General features: G+C 37.4%; 1 protein-coding gene across 1 annotated transcript in view; it reads left to right on the forward strand.

The window, feature by feature from the left end:
• LOC138016475 (calnexin-like) overlaps nucleotides 1–15,000 on the forward strand; it is a 34,853-nt gene that overhangs the window by 907 nt on the left and 18,946 nt on the right. The window contains exons 3-8 of the mRNA XM_068863610.1: nucleotides 1,562–1,620; nucleotides 2,442–2,506; nucleotides 3,530–3,606; nucleotides 3,904–3,985; nucleotides 11,328–11,396; nucleotides 12,076–12,432. Of these exons, the coding sequence (XP_068719711.1) occupies nucleotides 1,562–1,620; nucleotides 2,442–2,506; nucleotides 3,530–3,606; nucleotides 3,904–3,985; nucleotides 11,328–11,396; nucleotides 12,076–12,432 (709 nt within the window). The remainder of the gene's footprint in view (nucleotides 1–1,561; nucleotides 1,621–2,441; nucleotides 2,507–3,529; nucleotides 3,607–3,903; nucleotides 3,986–11,327; nucleotides 11,397–12,075; nucleotides 12,433–15,000) is intronic.

The following is a 15,000-nucleotide window of genomic DNA, read 5'->3' on the forward strand; positions in this document are numbered from 1 at the left end:
CAGTATAATTTGAGGTGCAACAGGTGGGAGTCATTTTGTTGTCATAGGTGTGGACGTACTATGTTACTCAGGGCCTACAAGTAAAGTAAAGGAAAGTAAAGTAAAGTAACCATAGTTAACATCGATAACTCGTAACAGTAATTCAACTGACAAACCTGAGGTTGACGGTGCACTCATTTTACTCCCCCCTTGCCATCAGTGCTCCGTTCTACGGGTGTTTAAAGCTACTTTGCTACACGGAAAGGAAAGAAGTCGAAACAAGGATGCGAGATCTGGGAATCGAACTCAGGACCTCTTGCACCAAGGCCGCGCACTGACCGACTAACAACGAATGGTTATTACACACAATATTATTGTTTTTCGTTTTTTCGATTAGGAATATTTGTAGAGAGCAAAAAGCAAAGAAGAAGCAGAAACGGTGTATGAAAAGTGTTAAATAGTAGTAATAGCCTTGAAACTGATTTCTCTTTTGAAAACAAAGCACTAACAAAATAGGCAGTCTGAGAGTGTACTTTGTCAGGAAGGCCTGTCTGATTCATATTTGAGCAAAGTTAGTTTGCATTACAACAATTTAGGGCACCGCACCCCTAGCATTATAGGCACCTGTGCCTTGCTCTTCGGCTCCATGCTTATACCCATTCAATGATGCAAACAAAAAATTATGGTGATTTTAGAATATAACTAGGGTTGACGAATGGTAACATTCGAGTTAGGGTTAGGAATGTTTGCAAATCCGAGACCGAGACTGAGACCAGAGCATGCAAGACTTCAAACAATATAAACAAGACTTTGAGACTCTTTGCAAAGGCTGTCGAGATTTTGAGATCAGATGAAAAGTTTGTGAGTGGCAAAATTTTTGGAAGTACCACCCCTCATATATGAAGTTTCATATATCTGAACTGCAGAATGGACATGGAATGAAAGTTACAAATGTCATTGCAGTTAGATGAGGAATCCAAGTTGTTAGCAGCAAGCCATATAAAAAAACCCAGGCTTGAATAAGACGTGAACCCATGTCTGTGTGATTGTGCTGTACTTGCTCTACCAACTGAGCTACAAATGTCAAGCCAGTGGGAGCTGTCTAGTTGTGATTTAGGGTACTGGTGTTTTGGGTGTATTGTTAGGGTGCTTCTAATTACTCTGCCTACGAGGCCCAGAGTTCAGGATTTAGCATTGGTTCTTTTATCGTCAGGTCACTATTTTTCTGTGCATATGTAAGAATCATTCATTGTAGTTTAGTTAACTGTTTTTTTTTATAGTTTATCACCATGTTAAGTCATGTGGTACATGGTCTTTTCTTTCTGGTGAAAGACTCTTTATGATTAGATTAAAAGTCTAGGATCTCTATATTCAGACATGATATTTTTTACATTACAACAAGGTTACATGGCAACGTTTATTCAATTCATTGCCATGCCAGTGATGTTTGTTTATCATGAAGAAAATAATATGCCTGAATTGTCTCAAGGTTGTTTTTGAGACTCTTGATGCAAGACATGCTGATATTGTTTAAATATCAACCTATATGCAGCTTGGATTTTTTTTTTTTTTTTTTAAACAGATGGATGACATCTGAAGCCAAGAAAGATGGGGTGGATGCTGACATTTCTAAATACGATGGCAAGTTCCTGTTATTTTAAAGTAGTGTAAAACTTGCCTAATTTTAATCAAGTTGTACATATGGTTTTAGATGACAGAAAGCATTCTTTTAAGGGAATTGCATGTAGTTTCCAAAGCATCAGAGACAAAGTAATTATTTGCTTTGGGGCTGGACAATCTGCAAACCAGCGAGTCATATGAGTCCTGCAAATTTCACACTGATAAACTGTTATTAAGTCTAGGCACCCATTTTAAAACAGTTAGCTTTCAATAACTGTGTGGCTCCTATGACTTGCAGGCATGGCTTGCATGACTCGCATGACTCGCTGGCTCGCACATTGTCCACACTTATTTGCTTCACACAGTTGTGTGTTGTTACCCCAACACTATTTAACATTTTAAAACTTGTGTCATAATATATTGTTTTGTAGTACAGGCAGTGATACAGCTGGAGGTGTTTGCCATAGAATTACAAACTACAAACATTATTGCATTATGTACATTGCTCATTTTATTGTGTGGAAGTTGTGATGGGATCTCCTCTCAATTCTTGAAATGATGAACTTTTCTGTTATGCCCTGGGCATGTTCAGTAAGAAAATCTGATTCCTCCTGAATGGGAGTTCAACCTTTGACCTTGTTGGAATGTCCTACCCTCAAGCTATGGGTGACTCGTTGTAGCTCAGGTCAGCAAACTAGGTTCAGTTGTAACAAATGTCCTGTTTTCTGCCTTGACATGCGTGTCAAATGGCGGCATGCTAGATGGGATATTGAGTGAGATGGTTAGGTTTATTCTTGTATCTTACATGAGAAGAAACGTTTTTCGAATGTTACTCTTTAAAGGTGAATGGTCTTTTGAAGAGCCGGTAACTAAGCTATTTACTGGAGACCTTGGACTTGTTCTAAAGGTATTTTTTAGTGAAAAAGTAGACCATAATTTTTTTTGCTGGGAATGACAGCTTTCCGACGGTTCACAGTTCTCTACATGTATCTTCCCATTCCATTGTCAACATCATACATGTCTGCTAACTGCCGCTGTCTTTCTCGTGGGAAACTGTATGGTCTTCATTTTTTTTCTCTCATGTAGAATTTCTGTTGCACCAGCAATGGCAACAACTGATTGGTCTATTGAATAATGTATCTTAAAGTGCTTGGACATGAGCTGTCATTGAAAGTCAGTGACTGTTTTTACCAAAGTGGCTCTCAGCTCAGTCAAATTTGCTGGCAGGTGGCACTATTTTGCCACCAACAACGAATATCTGGCGCCTGCTTGAGTTCATTGATAGCAAATTTTATGTGAAGTCTCCACTAGACCAAAATTAATTGTAACCAAAAAGTATATATCGTTTCTTTTGGTGAATGAAAATTGAAGTAAATTTTTGGCTCAAACTGACTCTTGCGAGGTTACTAGCCTGGCCACTTGAACGGTCAGCTGTCAAAGCTCTTGCAGATGCAAGCAAGGAGTCAAAACGAGCTTGTGGGGACATTTCCACTGCTTCTCAGAAAATTTCTAAATTCATTTGTAACATATCAGGTATGTCATCTTAGAAAGCCTTGGTGTTTCATTTCTACACTGATGTTTTTTAAGGATTTGAAGAGTTTGATTAGAATTGTTGATTTCATAAGGATCTGTTTGTATTATTTTGACTATTAACTTACCTTTATCGATTGCAAATAGTCACATTTATAACAAACAACTGCATGTGCACACATTTTGAAAGCAAGGGAAACCATTAAAATGCACCCGATATATCTGTTTGAAGCCTATAAATTGTCAAAATGTTTCGGGGAGCATGACCCAGATCCCCCAACCACGCAAGGGCCAGATCTTAAACCCTAACCCCACACAATTTTTTTCATTTACATGTATTCATGACTTGTTTAAACTGAATGCAAGTTTACCTCAATCTCTTGCTTTGTTTTTTGTTTAGTCAAAGGCAAGACATCATGCAATCTCAGCTATGTTAAAGAGACCATTTGAGTTTAAGGACAAGCCATTTGTTGTGCAGTGAGTATTTTTCTTTCTTTTCTTCTTTCATAGTAGAGTCAATGAAAATTGTAAATTGAGTTATTTTATGACTGAAATTCACACACCTTGCTCAGTATATGTTGTCAATAAGTCAACTACTGACAAGAATGCCCTTTGGTACAATGTATGTTGCTGTTTTGCCTGGCGGCTACTGAGCTGCAGTGTTTGTTAAGCCTTTTGCATTTCCAGGCCCCCGTTCACTGAGTGATTTTCAGATACTGCCACCCCCCATGGCAAATTTGGTGTAATGCAAATGACTAGAGTCTTTGTTTTTAGATATGAAGTGAAGTTTCAACAGGCAATGGAATGTGGTGGAGCTTACGTCAAACTTCTCTCCAACCATGATGCCCTTAATTTGGTAATTTAATGATATTACGTTTTATATTAAACCAGAGTTTTTAGTGCAGAAAGTGGGTGCTGGTATAGAGCGTTTTCACTCATGTGACTATTTTTATCCAATCTGTCACTGTTGCTTAGCAACCGTTACCATGTCCACCATGTTGGTGTTCCATCGTTGAAGGTATATATATATAAGAGCTTTTAGTGATTTATCAATACAAGAGTGATATATTTTTACAGTTTTCTCTCGAAATTCGACAATTGTCAGCATGGTCCTTTGTCTGATGGTTGGCTGCAGTAACAAAACCGGGAAAAAGTCTAAAGAAGACATAAAAAAGCAATAAAATACTATCGTGTTCCTGGTGTTCATAATCACCAACACTGGAATTCTGCCATCAGTCGAGCCGACGTAAGAGAAGCGAAGCTTGAAAGCGATCGTGTATGCAGTGAACATTTGTGACCTCTCGTGCGAAAACGTTTGTAACAACTAGTCGTTCTGAGGCTTGAAGCGGTGAAGTAGCCGTGAAGTCACGGTGAGAACGAAAAGGGAAGTCGTTCTCACGAGTGAAGGAGTCGTTCTTAAGTAATAGTGACTCCTGAGAGTGGAATTGGAAGCCATGGTGCACCATTCGGTATGCAAATTTCAAAAGTCAGCAGACACGCTTGCCTGCCATGAATACCCAACGTGGTTGTGGGAAAATCTTTGACCCATTAGTGAATCTTGCATCCTTACGTACGAAAGTGGCTCAACGTCGGGGAAAACAACACACTGCAAGCACGATTTACTTTTTTATTTCATTTAACACGCTCCAGACATGCTACTCACGCGCCAAATTCTTCAGCAGAATAGGCTTAAGCCCGCCGCACACAGTGAGGAAAGAGCTAGCAAACTGCCTCACAGTTCCTCACGTGTGTGGAAGAATGGGAATTAAAAAAAAAATGATCCGAGATTATTTTCTTGAGGTTTCATGTTGTCTTTCCAAAACACCGCAGACTCGCGTGATTTACAGTGGAAACATTCTTTTCACCGGCGTGAACCAATTAACATGGCGGTGCACTGTCTATTTCTAAGGCACCTGTGAGCTTGCCGCGCATTCGGTCATTCACAAGACTCTCCTAAGGAACGTTAGCGTGAGAGATCACATTTTATGTCAGATTGGGTTCGTTTTGAGGTCAATTGGTTGCCCACGCAAAAAGTACAATCTTGGACAAAACTCGTTGGGAAAATGTGACTCTCTAATTTGTCTGTGTGATGAAGATTAAATTCTTCCTACTTTCGCCCCTCCTCCCATTTCAAAGTTGGTTAAAAAAACGGCCAAAGCTTGCACAGTATTTTTCATAATATTATCAACATTGGTATGGGGGGTGGGGACCAATATACTTTGTGAGTGGACATCAAATGATGCTTAAGGTTACTCTAACCTTTTGGGGTGCCTCACTATCGTAAGCATGTTAATTTTGGTAAAACTCTGGACAGCAAACTATATATCAACGAAAAGGTAATAAAATGAAGAATCCGAATATATGAACGTTTAAAGGTTATAATGGCTTTTCTTAGCGTGCGCGAGGCTTCAAACTCAAAACCATACATGTTCACTTTGCTGAATTACCCACCTTCGCATTATCACGCGCAATAACCAAACAAACTGTACTATTTTAACCTTTCTCTCTATAGGCTACCAAAGTGTGTCGGGCTTTTAGGATCTTCCCATTGGTTTCAGACTTTGAAGTTGACCAATAGAAAATTTCCGTTTTGCGACACGTAGAGACGCTTCAAAGTAAAAATATTTCAAATTTTTGAAAAGCCCGACACGCTTTCCTGCAACAATATCCGACGATCATTTTGGCCAAATTTCGTAAAAATTCGACAAATCTACATACCCTATAAATTCATTTGAAGAGGACCTAGTCCTGGAAAAATAAACCCTGAGTTTTTGAGAAGAAAAGATTTTACACGTTTTCACACCTTGTCAATGCGGGTGTGAATGCGGTCATGCCGCTATGATGCCGCCAACCAATGAAAATCGACGTAAGGCCCCCTGAAGAGGGTTTGTGACAAAACAGTTTTGAATTCGCCTGAAAAGGCATTCAGCGTTGCATCATTAGCCACAGATTATTGATTGCAGACTCAACCACATTGACTACAAATAAATGGCGAACTCAACACTAGGTAAAGTGAAGATTCCCGGATGTATTCGTGCGTCAAACTGCACGGGAGCACTGAGGTGTTGACAAGTGTTGACATCTCATAACACCTTGGGGGATTAACATTTTAGTCACGCAAAACACAAAATTTGCAATAACTACGCAAGAAAAAAAACCTTTTCAAATAATTTCTTTTTTAGAGCAAAGTAAATATAATGAGCTATCTTATGATGGCTTTTTAAAATTTTGCAAAATTAGAGACCGAAAAGGTTAGCAGTAGCCTTAAGCTAGAATTCTTCCCAAGAGTTTTGTCGGAGATTGTATAATCCATTTTCTCATGAATATAATAAAATTCAAAGAGTTTTAATGACTATGGACAGTTTAATATGTAGATCTTGTGAGAGTCCCTATACTGGTGTAATTTGAATGCTACTGGACAGTTGCGTGTGGGTTTTGGAGACAAAAAGGTACCTTGACGTTTATTACCAAATGAAGACAATTGCGTTCATGACAGTTCTGAAGGTTGTTGATTATTCCACTTACTGTAGTGGCTTAGTCATGGATTGGTTGCAAGGCTATGAGCATGCTTTTAACTCAAGAGAATTCAAAGAAAGCTTCTCCCCTCAGAGAGAGACTGCAATTGCAATTAGTAGTATTTATCGAACCTTAGGAAAAGTTTTTAACTGTGGTCTGTGTTACAGGTTCATTACAAAGACAACTTACCGGTAACACCAACCATTCAATAAAACAACGGTTAACAGATAGTTTCAACGGTTAACAGGGAAGACGCAATGAAAACAATAGATGGTCATTGTTTCTTTCGGAGAGGTGCACGTTATTCATTGTTAACCAGTGATATGACTACACTTTCTTCCATTAATCGTGCCAACTGCCTTAAATCATTGTTTTGGGTTCATTCTGTTGTGAAATTGCAAACCATGAAGGGGATTCCACCAAAAATTGAGACAATTACATGTCTGTTCTTTATTGTATCAATTGTGTTGTGTATTCACCGTAACGCAATTATGTCTTTGCGTGACCAACTTGAAAAAGTTTTCTGTTTCTCTCAAGGACACCACACATGTAATAAACAGTTGGTATTTGGTACGCTCCTTGATTTCTTAAATAGAATCGCATCAATACGGCCTGTCTTAGATGGAAATGCATTTCAACTTCGTGTAATGACTCCTTGTTGCCGAACACTCAACTTATTTGGACGTCCTCCAGCGTATTTCTTTGCTACACTTTGTCTTTCCTCAACAGGTGTTTTAAATTCTATGAACAGACGATTTTAAAACTTTGCACTTTTCAATAGAACCCTAGAACCCCAATAATAACCATACTGGTCACTTGCTACTTACTGATTAGCACTGTCTGCCATTGTTAAGTCACAAAGGTTTGGCTTTCATTACATGTAAGCATGGTCTATAATTGGAAACAACAATAGTATGTACAAATTAAGCAGCATATAATGGCGTAAAAGATATGTCAACTGTGTTGGTCAACTAGAAAGCCTTCGCTACGTTGGCCACCATACACATTTCATGACCTGTACTGTAATTATTTAATCCTGTAGCCATGTGTTGTGACTATACTTCTCTCTCTCTCTCTACGTTAATTTTTATGTAAATAGTGTGAAATAAGTGAAATAAAATGAAATAAAAAATAATAAATGAACCATGTCCAAGTTTGACCTTAATTAGATGCATGAGTATTTCAATAAGTATCACAAAGTGTCCCCTTGCTCTTCTCGCCAACTTCAACATCACTCGTGTCTCGGAATACTGACATTTTACGTCACAAAGTGTCCCCCAAATGCTGCTCTTTAAGTAAAGATTAACTGCTGCATTTACCCAAAGCTAAAAATAACGCTAACCTTTACACTTACCCAATTGTTGAAAATAGGTAGCAAATGCTTAGAAATGCCAAAATTAGGCGTGTATCTACATGTAATTAGGGTCAAACCTGGACATGTGTTCTTAATTGTTTCTTGTCAATGTTTACATCACTCATCTCTCTCCACATTGACTTTAGCTTACTCGAATTTTCTTGTCATTTCGAATGGCCTACAATCTTGCACAAAACTCTTGGGATGCTTAAGCATCATTCGACGTGCACTCACAATTAAAGTATATTGGTCCTTCCCCCCATCCCCCAACCCCCCCATTCCAATGTTGATAATAAGATGCAAAATACTTTGCAAGCCTTTGGCCATTTTTTTAGGGAACATTGGAATGGGGGAAGGAGGGAAAGTAGGAAGAATTTAATCTTCATCACACAGACAAATTAGATTGTCACATTTTCCCAACGAGTTTTGTCTGAGATTGTGAAAATATGAAAAATGAGAAAAAGTTACAGCAGATTCATTGCCCTTTGAATCAACTTTAAAGTGGTACTATGGTTTTCAGAGTTTTTAGCAGAGTTTTCGATTAAATTATCTTCCAAAGCGATTCTTAGATTGTCTGGTGTGTTGTAAATTACGCAAGTGATATATCCTATATGCATCTGATAACAACTGATAACAGTTGATCGGTAAGTAGGTGAAGTCTGTCGAGTCATACATCACCATTACGGAATGTCACGTTAACTGCTCGTTTTTACCACAATTTTTCTTTTTTCTTAACCGATCGGTAACCTGTTGGTTAGCTGTCGGTAGACTGTCGGTAAGCTGTCGGTCAACTGTTGGCCGACAGTTGACCGACAGTCGGCTGACAGGATTTTTGGGGAGCTCTTCTTCACAATTACCCAAATTTGTACCCCTTGATTTTTTGAGTGCATCACATAGAATTCCATAAAGGAACAAGAATGCCATTTACCGTTTGCAAATATCTGCATTGGTTCCGGAGATATTTAAGTATGAAAAATGGGTAAAATATGCAAATGAGATGACTGTTGACGTCATGCACTCGACCTGCAGTATTATGTTGAGTATATATACAGAGCTAACTTGGCCAATTTGCAGTGCAGACCATTGAAACATGGTAGTCAAATAGTTCTACAGGAAACACACTTACGGCAATAAAAAATTCTGTTCCAAAAATTCTGTTCCCAACTCACTCTTTTCCAGTCCCCACCCAGTTGATTTCAATATGTTAATGATTTTCAGCTTGAAAAATGTTAAACAAGGCCACGAACTCGAGCTAACATATTTATATGCTTGCTGGATCATGTATATGAAGTGCTGTTAGCAAATATCAAAATGGAATGTCAAAGGTGGTCAGGAAAGCTTTTAATATGGGGGAGGTCTGGAACCCAGTATGACACCATGGTAACAGAACTGTTAAACTCATATTGTGGAGAACATTTAGTAGAATCTTCTGCAAAAAATCAAAAATTTCTGATACAAATTGGCTGAGATATCTCTTTTCATCATATTTGAACAAAATTTGGTTGAGTGTATGACGTCATCACTTGGCTAATTTGTATAGTTTAAAAACTCTCATATCTCTGGAATGAAAAGAGATATTAAAAAAAAGTAAACAGCATTTTTCTTCTCATGCAGACTACTTGATTATGTTTCAAAATGGCGTAGATAGGAAAGACGTGATTTTCGTTGGAGTACCCCTTAAAAAAGAAATAGCAACAAAGCTACAGAAAATATCTCAACCTGAGGTCAAACTATCAAGGAAATGCTTACTGATGATGACAAATCTTTGTCTTTCATTTGTTCCTTTTGAGTAAATTTAGTAAAGGACAAAACAAAATGAAACTGTTTCCTCTTTGGAACCAAAATTGAACTTGAGAATTGGATAAGTCCAATGCTAAAGTTTGTTTTGTGCAGTAGATGAAACTAGAAAGGGAAACTACTGTAAGGGCATTTGTTGTATGCTAAGAACCACAGTGCTTTCCCTGTTTAAACAGGAAGAACAAGATAAATTATATGAGTGAATGAAAATAAAATATGTAAAGTATCCTGGTATTCTTACCTTTGTCTATGGTTTAGATAGTATTTCATGTGTATCTTTAATGAAAAAAGTAAGTTCAATTTTAAAACAATGCAGTACAGACATCAAGCAACATATGTTATAATGCATGTCCAAATATTTCTTATCAAAGAGGTCTGTGATGGTTTTAATGTTCCTGCTTTGTGATACAAATGACTGAGAATATAAGGAGTAATTAAACTTAACAGCACTGGTTTGGTATTGCAGGAGTTCATCTTGGCATAAAAATCACTCATTTCACAAGGCGATGGAGGTGCGATTTTATGGTTACCTTGCTTTGCAATGGCTAGGGTTTCCCCTTTTGAAGAATACAAATGATCAGTGGAACATCAAGTTTTTATCTATGTTTTCTGGCTTATGTGAAATCGATATTTTCTACTTCAGAAGATGGCTTGTTTTTGACATAAGATCCGTGCAAATTTTAACTCGGTGCACGCCAGTTTACCTCCAGTTATGTGAATGGCGAACTTTTCCTATCACAACAAAATTTTGAATGAAGCCTGAAACCATGTGATTGTAGGCTTGAAGGCTGTGAAAGGCTTTGAACTGTTCTTGCAAATAATGACTTGTTTCAAGCACCAAATATGATACTAAATTGACTGATTCTACTGGTGGTAAACATTCTGGATCAAAGTTCTTGTAGGAAGTTATGAATGGATCAATTCCAGTAGGAGAAATCTTTTCTCTGTATCGTTCCTCAACCTTTGAATCAAGACACTTGGCATAATCTCCAAGTCATATGGGCTGATCAGTCATTCTAATTCCAACCTTATTTTTTCCTGTATGTATTGAGGTTTCAAGCAATCTGAAACGCCAGTTGGATTCAACAACTTTTAGAGCATCAGATATATTACTGTATTTTATGAGAGATTATCGTTTAAACTTATTTTAAACGCATCAAAAATGAGCTCACTATGAAATTTCCGTATCTTTCTTTACAATGTACAATTTGCATGGAACACCAATATGGCGGAGCCTCATTTTCAAGTATCTATCAAAAGCTGGTGCCACTATGTGAAAATGCTCTATAAGGGAAAAGCTTGTCTGATAATCACAACTTTGAATGAAATAGATACCATACTTAAAGTGCAGGTTATAGATGAAAGAGTGAAGTGGGTCTTGCATTGATCTGGACAATTTAAGCAATTATTGTGGATTTATAGACACATGAAAACTTCAGGCGGGTTCAATGGGAAATCCCATTTAATCACAACTTTGTCTTCAAAGTTCAGTTTCTCTTAATACTTAATATCCATATTTAATTTTTCATAGAAATTGTTTCATGACAGAAGCCCCTATACAATTATGTTTGGGCCCGACAAGTGCGGTGAAGATAAAAAGGTATGTTATATAGTCTGTGTACAGTACAGCTCAAAGATGAGCAATTAATGTGGATATTTTGTGGTTCAAATTTATTTAAAGCCAGTTCAATTTTGATTTTTCCTTTGTTTATGTGAAGAAAAATCAAAATTGAACTGATTTGAAAAAAATTGATCCAGTCACTCCTCAGGCACCACAGGATGCCCCAGTTGAGGAGTAAAATCGTCTGACGTTAGACAAAAAAAATCTAAAAAAATTATTGAACCACAACAGAAACATTTAATGGGGACAATACACATAGTGTTTTCCTGGTGGATTTCTTTTTTCCGAGTTTTTGGGTTCCTTACACTGTATCTCTAACAAGGAAGGGTTTTTCCACCTAGGATTTTCATGGTAGATCTTTTGAGGTTGAAGAAGGACTTGATCAGGTTGTCACTGTAAATTTTGTTGTTTTTTTTTTGGCAGAGGGAGGGGGAGTGGGTTGGGGATTACATGGCTTCCATTTCAAAATACATAATTCTTTCTGGGTGTCTTAAAAAGGTTGTCTGCAAATAGGTTCTGTCAACAGCAATAACTCTTTGAAGAGTAAATTTTGTTCCACCCCATTTTCATGATGAGTGGTTTTGCATTCAAAATTCCCTTAATTTGCAAATTGATGGACATGTATACAATGTTAACCTGCATTTTGCAATTCTTTCAGCTTCACTTCATTTTTAGGCACAAAAACCCAAAGACTGGTGAATATGAGGAAAAACATGCAAAAAAACCTACCGGGAATTTCCAGAGTGTTTTTGATGGTAAGAAGACACACCTATTTACGTTGGTCATCAGGCCAGACAATACCTTTGAAGTATTTGTGGATCAATCAAGTGTGAACTCGGGCAGTTTATTGGACGATTTCACGCCAGCTGTCAATCCCCCTAAAGAAATTGATGACCCATCTGATAAAAAACCAGAAGACTGGGATGAACGAGAGAAAATTCCAGACCCTGATGCAGAAAAGCCTGATGACTGGGATGAGGATGCTCCTGCTAAAATACCTGACGCTGATGCTAAGGTTAGGTGTATTAAGTTATCATCCTCTCATTTAGATGCATTCTTCCACATTCATTTGAGGCATTATGATAATAATAATTAATAAGCTGAGAGAAACTTAACCATTTTGCAAAGTAATTTAGGGACGCTCAAAAGAGTTTCTTCTTTTTTCCCACAAATTATCAACATACTTTGTTCTTAGATAATTACAGTTAGGGTAATCTTATGAAAATGAAATTTGGCCAGAGTATTATGTATCCATCATACATTTCTCACATCATAGTTTTGGAAAAAAAAAAGACAGTGAACTCTTCCCATACAGCATTACCTGATAATGTTAGAAATCATCTCTAAAAGAATAATTAAAATCGGTTTAACAGAAAAAACATTTTTTTGAAATAATTGCCTAATTTTTTTTCTCCTACAAAATTGTTTTAAATTTCAAAGGCACACATTTCAAATTAATTTAAGTTAAAATGCAAAAAATGAAAAAAAAATTACTATTCGGAAGCAGAGATATAATTAAACAAGGAAAGTTGCAAAATCAGGAAAAATGAGGGAATTACAAGATCACTTTTAAGGAATGCGTCACCCACTCATTCGAGTCTGCACGCGAGTGGAGCTACATGCCAACACAAACGAATTTAAGTGACCATTATACCGTTTGTGCAAAATTTATGTAGTTTGCGTGAATATGAGATTTATGTTTATATTCCATCTAAATATAAATTAGAAGAGAGTAAGCTAAATTAGGGGTACCAATATATTTTTTATTTCCGGTGACCTGTTTTGAATCATGAGCTGACTCGAGCAGCTTTAGAATTGAGTGTCTGGCGTACACGTGTGGGCTCAGCTGAAAACCCTTTTGAGCTTCCTTAAAGTGGTACTATGATCAAACTTTTACCCCTTGATTTTTTGAGTGTATCACGTAGAATTTCATGAAAGAACAAAAACGCCATTTACCGTTTGCAAATATCCTCATTAGTTTCGGAGATATTTAAGTTTGAAAAATGGGTAAAAATGCAAATGAGATGACTAATGACATCATACACTCAACCCAATATTATATTGAGTATATAAATAGAGCTACCTTGGCCAATTTACAGCGCAGACCATTGAAACTTGGTAGTCTAATAGTTCTACAGGAAACACACTTACATGTATGGCTATAAAAAATTATGTTCCCATGGCAATTCACTCTTTTCCAGTTTCCACCCACTTGATTTCAATATGTTAGTGATTTTCAGCTTGAAAAATGTTAAATAAGGCCACAACTTCGTGCTAACATATCTATATGCTTGCTGGATCATGCATATGAAGTGCTGTTAGCAAATATTAAAATGGAACGCCAAAGGTGACCAGAAAAGCTCATAATATGGGGGAGGTCTGGAACCCAGTATGATGCCATGGTAACAGAACTGTTAAGCTCATATTGTGGAGAACATTTAGTAGAATCTTCTGCAAAAAATCAAAAATTTCTGACTCAGATTGGCTGAGATATCTCTTTTCATCATATTTAAACGAAATTTGGTTGAGTGTATGACATCATCACTTGGCTAATTTGCATATTTTCAAAACTCGAATATCTTTGGGACAAAAAGAAATATTTGAAAAAAGTAAGCAGCATTTTTCTTCTCATGCAGACTACTTGTTTACGTTTCAAAATGGCTTAGATAGGAAAGATGCGATTTTCGTCATAGTACCACTTTAAGTCTGAAAAATGCAGGCCTAAATGGGACCTGTGGGACCTGTGTGATTACCCCTGTGTGATTATTCTGGTTTTTATTCAGAGAGATTAGTGAATACTCTAAATTTTTGAAATCCAGTTATGGCAAGGCATACTTTGTGCTTTGAAAAGATGCTGAAGATGCTTAAGATGCTATCGCGCCCTCAGAAATCAGGTGAACTGAGAAAGAAAGTCTTGTCGTGCCAAATTCTTTGAGTTAAAGGTCGAACACTTGAAAGAGAGTAAACTAGCTACCTGGTGGTGTGAGGTCAAGAAATTATGTGGAATGTCAACATCTAAGGACTCGGACTCAGCATCTTTGTACCAACACATTGATTGCAGTCAACCAACTTTTTCGCATCCGTTGAACAATGTCGCCAATTTTATAAACTCTGCCTTTTTGTCCGTAATGAGTGGTTTTGATCCTCTTTAATCCAACGCCGCTGAGGAATTACCCAATGAAGCTCCCCCTTTCCAAGTGTCCGCATTGTCTGTCTTCAAAAAACTATCATTTCTAAATCCATCTAAAGCCACTGGACCTGACGGTATTCCAGCATGGCTTCTCAAAGAAAATGCTGACCTATTCGCTGATCCAATAGCAAATATTATTAACCAATCCTTTAAAGAACAAAGACTCCCCCAGTCTTGGAAAGAGGCCGATATTGTTCCTATCCCGAAGCAGAAACCAATTAAAGACGTTAATAAACACCTACGCCTGATATCGCTCACTCCCGTTTTATCCAAGATTGCTGAGGAATAGGTAGTGGATCACATCAAACCATCTATACTTGCAAAGGTCGATGAACACCAATATGGAACGGTTCCAGGGTCCAATACTACCATCGCGCTCATTAGTATGATTCA

This window comes from Montipora capricornis, chromosome 9 (assembly GCF_036669925.1).
Source record: "Montipora capricornis isolate CH-2021 chromosome 9, ASM3666992v2, whole genome shotgun sequence".
In the NCBI taxonomy this organism is placed as follows: Eukaryota; Metazoa; Cnidaria; class Anthozoa; order Scleractinia; family Acroporidae; genus Montipora; species Montipora capricornis.